The sequence below is a fragment of the Lepisma saccharinum genome, chromosome 19 (assembly GCF_977018435.1).
Source record: "Lepisma saccharinum chromosome 19, izLepSacc3.1, whole genome shotgun sequence".
In the NCBI taxonomy this organism is placed as follows: Eukaryota; Metazoa; Arthropoda; class Insecta; order Zygentoma; family Lepismatidae; genus Lepisma; species Lepisma saccharinum.
In genome coordinates, this window is record NC_139247.1 from 7,062,739 (window position 1) to 7,076,364 (window position 13,626).

At 39.5% G+C, this 13,626-nt stretch overlaps 1 protein-coding gene across 3 annotated transcripts in view; it reads right to left on the reverse strand.

The window, feature by feature from the left end:
• Dip-B (Dipeptidase B) overlaps positions 1-13,626 on the reverse strand; it is an 85,343-nt gene that overhangs the window by 12,841 nt on the left and 58,876 nt on the right. For all 3 annotated transcript variants that reach the window (XM_083140745.1, XM_083140748.1, XM_083140746.1), the window contains exons 10-11: positions 7,197-7,323; positions 2,918-3,030 (exon numbers count right to left, since the gene is read on the reverse strand). In XM_083140745.1, coding sequence (XP_082996871.1) covers positions 2,918-3,030; positions 7,197-7,323 — 240 coding nt within the window. The remainder of the gene's footprint in view (positions 1-2,917; positions 3,031-7,196; positions 7,324-13,626) is intronic.

Below are 13,626 nucleotides of genomic sequence, written 5' to 3' on the forward strand. Positions count from 1 at the left end.
AACATAACCCATGGCGCAACAGTCCGTGAGGGCCAGGCCATACCTACAGATCATCCTTTCTCAAGCTACGGAGCAGGACCACCTGCTGGGTCCTCAAGGCACGTTTGGTGGGTTGCGCAATTGGGCTCAAAAATTTATATACTGTTTTAAACCCCTATTACATGTAAATTGCTAAGATATATTGCTTTAACAATTTAAATTCAACCCATGTTGTACATACTCTAAACTCTACATTTCTGTTATTCGTACTCTGCCAATGCTTTTTACGGGTTTCCGGGTTTTACAGGTTTAACTCAAGGGAATCTGTCGTTTTAGTTGCGGTCGCAGCAATGAGTTCTTTACTTTACATATATACTTTTCTACAATGAAGTAAGTATGTGCAATTTGTTTAAGCAAGTGTAAAAGAGGGTTTCTTAAAGTACTCGATGTTAGCAGAAATATGATTATAAACTGGGTGCACACCACTACAAGTAATTCTGCCGGTGCCCATGCTTATGGGTTCCATTAAGTGTAATATCCTTCAAGGTGGGTCCCGGACTGATAAAAGTTGAGAACCAGTGCTACAGATCCATCAAGGCATTTAAACCCTGGCATGGGAGCAGTGGTGCTAGTGTTGCTAGTTAAAGTTACAGGGAAGCCTGTAGCTTGTATACTTTTCAAGGTTTTAGAAAGATTGACCCTACTATACCGACTACCAGCCTCACCCCCACCTACCGAGGTGGGGATCATCCGACCAGTTACGAGGTGACATGTGGTCAGCATGACGAACCACAAGTTGCTTTTGTATGCTTTTACAGCTGGGTTCCACTACTCATTCATAATGCTACAATTTCCTCACATGGTGGGTGGCCACCAGTCCCATACCTAGGTCAAAATCTCAGGAGAAAAGTTGTTACTCTTCCCCAAGGAGACTCAAACCTCCATGTGTCCTGTAGCAAGACCCCAAAGCCTTAGACCATACTAATAATATGTATTCTTAAAAAATGTTTAAAAGAACACTAAACTTATTTTACTTACGATTAGTGAGTATGTCAATTTCCAAACAACATTTCAGGAATCAACAGTTTCCTTCATCAGATTCCTTCTTGAATAGTGAGATCGCCTCATAGTCACATCAAATTGCATTAAAAACAAGGAAAAAGGATATAGCAATAACTGTGGTAGAAAAGGAATCCACAATACATACCCATACTCAGTACCGCCCCTAGATAAAACCAAAAAAGTTTAAAAAGTCAATCTGAAAAGAACATTTCGACTTGAAAAATTAAAAGATGCACATGCACGTCAATTCACTTTCACCCGTGAGAGTTCCGGATTGCCTTCTCGCAGAATGCAGTTGTTCGATTCCACTCCCCACCCACAAGTTTCCCCTTCCCTACCCCTACCCGCTTACATCACTTTGAACTCAAAGTCACGGGTCTCTCGAGTCTCGCGAATTACGTCCGAGGTGACATGAAAACCTATTTTTTTATACTCATGCTTTTCCCATCTTTTGAACATCCTAATCCAAATCTCATCAGCATTTCCATCATCTCTAATTTATTAGTCCTATCTTTGCAAATGTAGGCAGCCTCACGCACATTCCTGCTAATTTGTTTGTTTTCTTTCCGAACAACCTCCCTTTTCTTAATATTATGTCCTTCCTCAATGATATGTTCAGACAACCTCATTCTAGGGACTCCCTTCCTAATATCTTTAGCATGCTCTCCCCATCCTATATCCATACTTCTACCCGTTTGTCCGATATATTCCTTATTGCACACGCATCTAATGCTATATACCCCTTTTTCTCCCCCTATTTTCCCACCCTTTTGTATTCAGTAAAATGTTTCTCAATTGTTCTCGAATCCCACAATTAATTCCATAGTCCATTTTCACTTTTTCAATCCTCTCGGAGACCCCTTTGAAATAAGGGATCCCCGTATATCTATGCTTCAATCTCTCTTTCTTCACTTCCATCCTTTTCTCTTCTGTTTCTCTTATATTGTCCTCTCCTCCAATCCCTCTTTCACATATTTTGCGTGCTCTCCTTAAATTCCTCCTCAACTCTACTTCTTATATCCATTCCTTTTGCCCACCCCCATGATCCAATTTTCATCTTTTTTCAATTCATCCTTATGATTACATATCCTAATTGCTCTTATGAAAAACATTGTTTTTAGTTCTCTTTGCGTGTGCGGATTCATTATTAATGTATAAATCTCCTACTAAAGCTTTGTGGAAAACTCCCCTCTTAATGCCCATTCCATCAATCCAAAAAGCTAATCACATCATCTTTCATTTCTTCCTTAGTAAATAGTCACCCCAAACGTAATTCGCGCGACTCGCGAGACCCGCGAGACCCGTGCCTTCGAGTTCGAAGTGATGTAAGCAGGTAGGGGGAGAGAAGGGGAAACTTGTGTGCAGGGAGTGGAATCCGACAACTTCCTGCATTCTGCGAGAAGGCAATCCAGAACTCTCACGGGCGAAAGTAAATTGCCTTGCATCTTAATTTTTCAAGTCAAAATGTTCTTTTAACATTGACTTTTTAAACTTTTGTGGTTTTATCTAGGGATGGTAGTGAGTATGGGTATGCATTGTGGATTCCTTTTCTGCCACAGTTATTCCTATTTCATTTTTCCTTGTTTTTAATGCAATTTGATGTGACTATGAAATGATCTCGCTAGTCAAGAAGGAACCTGATGGAAGGGAACAGTTGATTCCTGAAACGTTGTTTGGAAATTGACATACTCACTAATCGTAAGTCAAATAAGTTTAGTGTTGTTTTAAACATTTTTTAAATATATTTTTTTAAGAATACGTATTATTTTGTAATTGTGAGTAATTTGCACACACATAAGATATGAATTAGGCCATACTGCCACAGTGTAGGACTTAGGCGGAACAATAAAAACCACATAAAATACACAACACAAACCTTGTCCAATCCTGATGCAAGAAGGAGAAACCCAGCTGGCCCTTGGTGTCCACGAGGCGTACGGGAGGAGGGACTGTTGTTGCATTGATACACATCTTCACCTTCACATTTTCCTAAAAAGAAATGTCATCTTAAGGCAAAACAGGTCAAATTAATGGAAGCAACATGCAGTAATAATATGGAAACTTTTTTATTAAGTCAGTTTTATGCATAGACAGGAAAAACAGTTTAAAGAGCCTGAATCAATAAATTGTACCACTACGAGGAGTCCAAGTAAGGTGCACTTGATTGCAAGGTGATAATAAAATTAAACAATCCAAATGCCATAATCATATTGATTCAAAGTTCATGAAAAGCAGAAGAGAATGACACCAATTTGAGCTCTCTAGGTCAAATAGCTTTTATTTATTGCTGTTTCAAGATTTAAAAATGTTTCAATCTAGTAAATAAAAGGTAAAGTGTTCCCCTGTGCATAGCACCACGCCATGAAGGCGCATAGGGGGTGTGGGGGTAACGCCCCACACTTTCTTGATCCGGTCGTGAGTGGGGGTAATGTGATCAGCATCACGCCCCTGACTGCCTTTACCCCCCGGGGTTTCCCCCAGGTACCCATGTTATTCGACGCTGGGTGGGCGCCGGGGCTGCTTTCACCGTTAGAAAAGTTCCCGGATTTGAACCGGCCGGGGATCGAACCCGGGACCTTGAGCATGGTAGTCAGACGCGTTACCGACTGAGCCACCGCGGCAAACCTCAATCTAGTAAATAGGCCTCTGAAATTGATGAATTAAAAATCTAAAAAGAATTGGCCTATACAATGAGTTTAAAATTATATAAAAAATTACCTAAAAATTAAAATATGACCCGTTTCTTTTTTTTGCTCCTTTGAAATGAAAGCTTGATCTTTTTTATAAATTACAAGAGAATAGTTGAATAATTTGATAAAACCCGTTGTTTGGTTGTTCAAATTACAGAAGTAAAGGAAAAGAAGGAATTAAGATACAATGTGGTTTATTTATTTTTACTTAAGATACTTAAATTACACAGAATGCACTGCAAGTTTCTCTGCACAAGTCATTCATCTCCTTTCATATTTTTGATTAATGGCATACTTGCTAAAAATACATTGTTATGAGAGCCTCCCCGATGGTGCAGTGGAAGCACATAGTGGTTCAGATCGCACTTTAAACTGTAGATCCAGTCCCAATTAGCCTTACTGTGCATAAAGTGGACTTGAAACAACAAATCTATCTATCTACATTGTTATGAAATTTAAATATGTAAATTAGGCTAGCAAATAGGTTTAAAATTCAAAAGCAACAAGGAAGGAGGAAAAAAGACGAAACCTCTAAAATGATTTTAAAATGCAACAAAAACAGCAAAAAAAACAACAAAAAAACATGAAAAATAAAAACAATGTTTTCTGGTTCTGACTGAAGGAAAACAGACTACTATCAGGTTTAGAATTGTTCTCAAGGCCCAGAAAAAAGATGATTTTTCATCAACTTCCAAGCCCTACCAATAAATGGTTCATTGCACTTCGCAGTTTTTGTTTGTGATCGATTTCACCACCTCTCTGCCTGTATAGGTAGCGAAATCAATTACAAACGAAAAATGCATGGAAAAATTAACCATAAGTTCATTAGAGTGAATTACCTCTCTCTGTGTAACTGCCAATTGGATATTTTTAGATACAATGCAAAATTTTGTCAAATTGTGGCAATTTTTGCATTTGGAGTTAATAACTTGAAAACTAAGAGCCCAAAACATCTGAAATTTTACAGTTTTTGTTAACGTAACTGGTACTACCACCATATAAAAAAATATCAATTTCTAAGATGTCAATTGAATCAAATTGTTGTTTTAAATGGAATCCGAACCACTGTGCTAATAGCCTCGACCAGGTATCGAACCCAGGAATACTTGATTACAAGGTGTCAACGTTACCATGATGCCATTGGAAGCCCCTCTAAGATGTCAAGGCTCAGACCGATTTGATAAGGAATGGTTCTGTGTTGATAGTCTATCAGAATCAGGAAAATTTTCATATCAGTACATTCTTAACACAGTGTGTAGGATTCTAAAAACCTATAACTTTTAAATTAATGTTTGATGTGGTTTAGTTATCGACAGATCTCAAGCTGAGCTTCATTCATCTGTCGGTTTCTGTGCATACACCTGGGTCTTGACATCCCTATAGACAGTATTCGCAAGGCGTAAGGTCTGGTGACTTTGCAGGCCAAGGTGTTGGTCCTCTGAGGTCAATCCATCTCTCACCAAATTGACCATTGAGAAACTCACAAACTTCAAAGGCAAAGCATGGGAGGGTGGACCATCTTGCTGGAAAGGGGCCTCATTGATGATGCCTAACCTCTGAAGTTCCGGGACAAGGAATGTCTGTAACATATTGAGGTAACTGTTGCCATTCACTGTGTCCTCCTCAAAAAAAAATGGACCAATGAGGTGGTTCATGGAAACAGCACACCTCACTTTGACCTTGGGGCTATCCCGCACATGTGTCTCGAACTCCTGTGGATTCTCAACTCCACCAAATTTGGCAATTGTGTCTATTCAATTCTCCTAAAACTTGGAACGTGATCTCATCAGAGAAGAGACTGAAGGGCTTCACCACCATCACCATTTAATCAGATTAACATTAATTCACAAAATTCCTTTGTCGTGTCAGTCCTCTTCAATCAGATCGTGCACAAATCTTGTAGTGGTGGCTTTCACTTTCTTGCATAAGATACTGTGTAACGTAGACCTTGCCGCTCCCAATTCCAAGGATCTTCGTTCAAGAGATTTCATTGCACTCTGTTTCACGCTCGCCTGCACTGCATCCACCACATCATCACTCGTTCTTGGCCTACCACCACGTGGCAAACCTGCTACGCTTCCCGTAGCCTTAAACTTTTCGTACCATCTCCGGATACTCGTCTCCGCAGGAGGTCCTTCTCTGCACCAAAACACAACATTTTAACTCGGCAAGCCATAAAAACAAACAGATCTTTTTCCTGCATCGATGCCATCTTGCGATCGTGTGATCACCTGCACACACGTTATTCAGCATTGTGGGCTGAACAAAATTTTAATTTTTCCTCTGTGTAAAAAAATAAATATTTTGCTGTAATAAACCTATTACTTCCTGCAGAACTTTTAAAACATGCTGGATATATGTTTAGTAGTGAAGGAGGATCCTAAGCAGTACCCCATTCGTATCAGGCAATATAGGCATATTGGTGTATCATGAAAACCACCGATAGTTTTACCAATTCAATTTTCCTAAAATTATCTTACAAGTTAGTGTGAAATTAGGACATTCGTAATCATTCATTTTTATGAATATAATCATATAATTCACATGTCTTGGTTTTGTAACGTAAATCCACTGCAGTCACCTAGTTACATACTTTAAGATGAATGAAGCAGCATTCTGTCTTCAAGGCACATTTGCCATTTTTTATCAGTACTTTATCAGTAACAGCAAAAATATAATTTCTATCAATCCTCATTTTAAAAATATTAAAAATGATATAGCCCTAACACTTTTCTAACAATTAAAAACATTGACAAAATATGCAAAAAAAAAAAGGGCATTTAGGAATGAAACGTTCTAAAGCTCAATTCAAAACTATCTCCATGCACCTTGTGCTCCCATTATATTTCAGGATGTGTCATTTCAAAATAAACAATTATCTTGATTATAAAGTACAAGGTGGCCGTAATTAAAGTTACCCCTTCTCAGAGCCCTCTGGAGGCTAATTCAGCTACAAAGACTAAAAAATATTTTAAGTACAATCATAGAGTATATCCAGAATGTTTTATTTTCACTTGAAGAAAAGTTACTGAAATTATTATAGTTTCATTAACACACTCAACAAACATTTCATACATGTATGGTGCCAAAAATCATGCAATTAATTTTAAGCATTTTTTTCCCCCGAAAATAATGAAAAAATTACTTTTATCCACCCTGTTTAAAAGTTCATTTCACACTTCACAGTTCATTTCAAATCATTTGGTGACAAAACAGGGTTGGAAAATGCATCTCACACCTTTCAAAACATGAAAAAATGAGCATTACAGCATGATATTTTATGTTTCGTGTTTCCATCAAATACAAAATATGCATGCCTCCAACTATTACAAACAGGATGAGGAGGAGGGGGAGGAGACAATATAGAACTTCATTCTTTTGTATTTTTGCAAACATAGAAAACCTAGAATTTGCAAGACGCAATGCTACGACAGGGACTGGTGAACACACATTTTTGCCACCTACCTTTATGGAAGGCAATATCTTCTCTCTTCATCGTGCTTACTTCAAATAGGTCTCCTATGGTATCTCCAGCTACTTGAAGCTTCTTAGAATTCCCTTCTTTTCTTGCAACTCCATTGTCAATCACTATCTGCAATGCAATTTCATACAGTTGTACAGGGTGTCTAAAAAGTCATATAACTAGTTATTGAACATACATAACCTTTGTATACAAAGCAATAGAGATGTGAACCTTGCACTAGGTATTTTGTCTATGCAGATATTTTTTAAACATTAGACAAGAAAAACAATTCTCTACATGAAAGTTCAATATAGGATAAAAAGCAAGGATTATAAAGTATATATATATAAAAAAACATGGAAAAAAAGAGCAACTACAGAGTAGGGTTAGACATTTAGCCTTATGTCCGGCGTCCAGAAGAAATTTGAAAATAATAATAATAATAATAATAATCATAAATGTTCTACATTTTGAACGTAACATAATTGATTGAATTCTTGTTTTAAGTCACTTTATGTAAAGAAAGGCTAATCAGAATTGGATGTACAGTTTAAAATGTGCAATGTGCCTCCACTGGGTATTGAACCCAGGACCCCTTGATTACAAGGTGACAACGTTACCACTGCTCCACTGAAAAGGCCCACAATGTAGTATAATTTTGAAGTCGAACAAAGAGCAATCGCAGGGAAACATCATACAACTTACAAGTCGATGGACTTCACTCCCAAACTCAATAGTGAAACTTATTTTCATTCAGACATTTCAAAATAAGGAAAAAAAAAACAAAAGTATTTTGTGTTAGAGGTGGCCGCGGTGGCTCAGTCGGTAACGCGTCTGACTACCATGCTAAAGGTCCCGGGTTCGATCCCCGGCCGGTTCAAATCCGGGAACTTTTCTAACGATGGAAGCGGCCCCGGTGCCCACCCAGCATCGCATAACATGGGTACCTGGGGGAAACCCTGGGGGGTAAAGGCAGTCAGGGGCGTGATGCTGATCACATCACCCACTCACGACCGGATCAAGAAAGTGTGGGGCGTTACCCCCACACCCCCTATACGCCTTCATGGCGTGGTGCTAAGCACAGGGGAGCACTTTTTTTACTTTTATTTTGTGTTAGAACAAAGATGCAAGCTACTGGGTCAACATTGTTGATGTAACCATTCAATGTCTGAGATAACGATGGAAGTAATTTCCCATTCTTATTAAATATTTTGATTATAAAGCACGACGCATAGAAAACTAAGTTACTGAACTGAACTCCACCCCAAAATGAAACCCCTGGAACCACTTGAAGTTATGTTAAGGACATTATGTTTCATATTATCTAAAGATGTTTGCCATTCCAGGCAGTGGTATGCCCAAACGGGGACTGGTGGTGGTCATACACCCCCTTCGTCCCAGTATTCTTTTAAAAAAATAAGAATATGTAACCCCTTCCCTTAGAAAATTCTGGAACATCACTGATTCCAGGTTATAAAGTAAATGTTGAGAGAGTCTCCTTATTAATATCAGCAGAAATGGACTGATGAGATGATAATATCTCATGAGTCTGTAGAAGGTTTCATACTGGTTCAGAATAATTTCGAAGAGTTTGACTGTTCCGTTTCATAAGTAAATTTTGACTAACCCTGAAATCTCGGGAAAAAATGGCTAATCTGAGAAGTACCTACTCAACTGAAGAAATGTGTAGGAAGAAGTGTATTGTTTTGTATTGATTACAAGTTTGGGAATTTTGTATTTAAGGAATCAATTAAAAATCATTATCCTTTGATTGATTGGTTTTATTTTACTTCGCTTTTTGTGCCACTTTTGGCTAATTTTCGAAGATGACGATGAGTGATATGATGAAATTGATGAATGGACACTCACAAACATCCATCCCCAGCCCAGGATTCGAACCCGGGACCCCTGGTGTCGTAGTGCGATGTGCTAACCACTCCATCACTGGTGCTGGCTCATTATCTTTTATAACTGGAAATGTGTCCATTTTACATTATTGGCTAACATGTTTATTTACTGTGAATTATTCGTGTCCCACATTTTGACTTTAAGTCCTACATGGGACAGCATGTTTTACTATTGCATTATTATGGTCTGTGGGTATATACGGAATTGATAAAGAATGATATTTTTCACACATATATGTATATATGTGACATATACATGGAAACAAGGCTTAATGGTGTTATACACTGGTCAAAACAATTAGGGGAGCAAGCAAGAAATCCCAAAACCAAAGTTGGAAAGTCAAAAGTAGCAATGTATGTTGATGAAGTGAGTGTGTCCTCAACCAGTACAATTCATCTGTGATGAATCATCAGCATGAAGAGCTCTCTAATGACACCATAAGGCACGAGGCAGAATTTGTGATATGAGGAGCAATCACGAGGTCACTTGGAAACATCGGTTGCAGGTGGGGTTCAGTTGAGTAGTGTTGAATAGGAACGATGGCAGAACAACACGATTTAGGGGAATCTAGCGCATGGAGAGCCATTGGGAGGATGGAAGGAGGGCAAACACAACGTGAGGTGGCTGCAGCCCTTGGTGTGTCACGCAGTCATTTCCAGGTTGTGGACACAATTTCAACAGACAGGTACAGTACGAAGGAGGCCTGAGCAAGGTCGCCCACGGTCAACAACAGTTAGGGAAGACCGGTACTTAGCATTGTCGGCTCGCAGGAATAGGCAGCAAACTGCAACTGACTTGCAATGCGGCCTTGTTTTGGCAACAGGACGAAGAGTCTCGGGCCAAACTGTACGAAATCGCCTGCGGGAAAGGGGTCTTTATGAAAGAAGACCAATGGTGTGTGTCCCTCTGAATGCCCAACACCGTAGGGCTCGCAGACAGTGGGCTGTGGAACATCGTGAGTGGGGACATGGAGAGTGGAGTTCAGTTCTCTTCTCGGATGAGTCGCGTTTCAGTCTCCAGTCAGATAATCGACGCATTCTCATCTGGAGGGAACGTGGGACTCACAATTATCCCGCACATGTGCGCGAAGTGTCTCAGTATGGTGGCGGTGGCTTAATGGTATGGGCAGGGATCAGTGTTGGTCGACCTACCCCCCCTGCACATTATCCGGAATGGTACTTTGACAGCCTTACGGTACCGGGATGAGATCCTCAGGCCTCATGTTGTCCCAATGGCTGCAGATATCAGTGATCATTTCATTTTTGTGGACGATAATGCCCGACCTCACCAAGCACGTCTGGTTGACGCCATGCTACGGGATGAGGGTATCGAACGAATGGTATGGCCAGAGTCCTCCCCAGACTTGAATCCCATTGAACATGTGTGGGACACACTCGGAAGACGCATTGCTTCTCGGCCAGCGCCGCCTACAACTCTGCAACAGTTTGAAATGGCCCTTCTGGAGGAATGGGTGAATATCCCTCAGGCTGTCGTTGATAACCTTATTGGTTCCATGCAAAACAGATGTGCAGCTGTCATAGCAGTTCATGGCGACCACACGCCTTATTAGAGGTATGGATCTGTTGCGTATCTGTCCATTTATGTTGTCTTATCACCGTGCTGTTCTCCTGATTTTGTGCAGTACCTTGCAGAAATCATCCCTAAAACTCTGTTTTGCTAATGACTCAATAGACATGTATTGTACTGGTTGAGGACACACTCACCTAATCAAAATACATTGCTACTTTTGACTTACCAACTTTGGTTTTGGGATTCCTTGCTTGCTCCCCTAATTTTTTTGACCAGCTGGTGCTGGCTCATTATCTTTTATAACTTGAAATGTGTCCATTTTACATTATTGGCTAACATGTTTATTTACTGTGAATTATTCGTGTCCCACATTTTGACTTTAAGTCCTACATGGGACAGCATGTTTTACTATTGCATTATTATGGTCTGTGGGTATATACGGAATTGATAAAAGAATGATATTTTTCACACATATATGTATATATGTGACATATACATGGAAACAAGGTTTAATGGTGTTATATATGAAAAAGTATGTTTTCTCATTACGAGCTGTACTGGCAACATTGGTCATGTCAGAGTGCAGTACCAGGTATGCTCGATATCTGGGCATGTTCTTCAATCAATATCCAGATGAAAGAAAAAGAGTTGAAATTAATCCTACAAAAAGAGTAGGTGTAGAAAAATCTGTTGTTTCTTGTACAAAAGTTACATACATTCAAAGGTGGCCGCGGTGGCTCAGTCGGTAACGCGTCTGACTACCATGCTAAAGGTCCCGGGTTCGATCCCCGGCCGGTTCAAATCCGGGAACTTTTCTAACGTTGGAAGCGGCCCCGGCGCCCACCCAGCGTCGAATAACATGGGTACCTGGGGGAAACCCTGGGGGGTAAAGGCGGTCAGGGACGTGGTGCTGATCACATCACCCCCACTCACGACCAGATCAAGAAAGTGTGGGGCATTACCCCCACACCCCCTATACGCCTTCATGGCATGGTGCTAAGCACAGGGGAACACTTTATCTTTTTTACATTCAAAGTCAAGGTTGCATGATGTTTTGGACAGCCTGCAGTAATCACTTCAAATAATTAAAAAAGTGTAAATTATGTTAAACAAACACTATTTGTTAAATACAAAACTTCCATTATTTAATGTAATTTATATTTTTTGTGTAACAAGCAATTTGCACAGTTAAGAAAAAATATTCCAACACAAAAGATGTAAAAGATCGATAAATTAAATTACAGTAACTCTTATCTTATAGAGATGTGCAATAATCTGATACTGAAATTTGTGGAAATGAAATTATTACTGATACCAATATAAAATTTAACGAGATACTAGCAACTGTTAATGTGTAAATTCAACATGAACATTTTATTTTGGCCCTGTATGATAAATTCGCCTTCTTATTTAACAAATGACTAAGATACTGGTGGATTTTGCCTTCAAAAAATACAATGTGTTTTTAGATTATGCCTTTGTACAGGGTGTAATGCAAATATGGGGCAAACCTTCAGGAATGATTCCTTATGCGTACAGAGAAAAAGTTTGTATCAACAAGCGTAATTTTTTAGTAACAACACTTGCAAGTATGATCAGTGTACACCAAGATGTTTATTTACAAATTGTTGACATTCACCAAGACCTCCCCGATGGCATAGTGGTAGCGTCATCACCTTGTAATCAAGGGGTTCGATACCTGGTGGAGACACATAGTGGTTTCGATCCCACTTTAAACTGTAGGTCCAGTCCCGATTAACCTTACTGTGCACCAAATCAATCAAGAAATCAAACCAAAGCATTAATTAATTTTGCTTGCATGTACACATTGCTTGCATTGTAGAATTATTTCTCTTGTAGTCTATGGTTGATACAAGCATAAAAACACAGTTTTCATTGCGACATTTCAGTTATGAGATACAAGAGAAATTAAGCATTAACTTACCCAACATTTGAGATTTGATTTCATTTTTGTTACTTAGTATCGCTTTTCTTCCACTGTGTGCTAATCACAATGATGAAGATGAATGATGAAACTGATGAAGGGACACTCATGCAGAACACCCATGTCAACACACTGAGATTCGAACCTGGGACACTTGGCACTGAAGTGTGCTGTGCTACCCACTCTGCAATGGAGGCCAAACATTTTTGAACTGAGAAGTGAAGGAATTTTATAGAGGACATATGAAGTGGACAATGCTTATAAATGTCATTATGAACTGAAGCAATGAAAAAAAATGCATTTCTACAATTACTGATGATGTTTTACTTGCAGAATCCAGTTCATGTTTAATTATTCAAGGGGGCTTGCCACAGTAACGCACAGTTACAAATCATTAGTGTGTGGGGTAGAAAAATACAGCATGCCCAGTCACCTTGGTGCACCTAAAAATTTTCACCTGGTGCCTGAATTTTCAAATTTAGTGCCAAAAAATATGTATCTTATTAATATTGAGTTTGCTTATGGAGGGCTGTGGTGGTCTAGTGGGTAGGGTGTCTGACTGCCATGCAGGACACCCAGGTTCGATTCCTGGGGTGCGTGATCTAAGATTGGAATTTTTCCAACCTTGTCTCCGCATAAAGCAGCTCTGGAGCTCACCCAGCCCCAAACCAATGTGGGGTACCTGGGGAGGGGGGAGTAAAGGCAGCAGGAGCATGGTGATGATCACATCACCTCCAAAATGGCCAAGATAGAGAATGTGTGGGGCGCTACCCCCACATCCCGCTTGTGTTTTCTGTATCACGCGTGTCGTTAAATCAGAATGATATACATACCGTTATAAATGTTATCACTGATGCTAACCAATTTTCAAAATGTGTGGGGATGTAGCAGAGTATGTCATGCATTAGAATGTATTGCATAGTTCTTCAAGCTGTTACCAGTTCAGCCTTCTTGACGAATGCCACTCTGGTGCAAGAATTAATTAGTTTTAATCCAATCTTGAATTATTAATAAATTAATTTCAAGATCATATTTAAAAATGTGTAGCT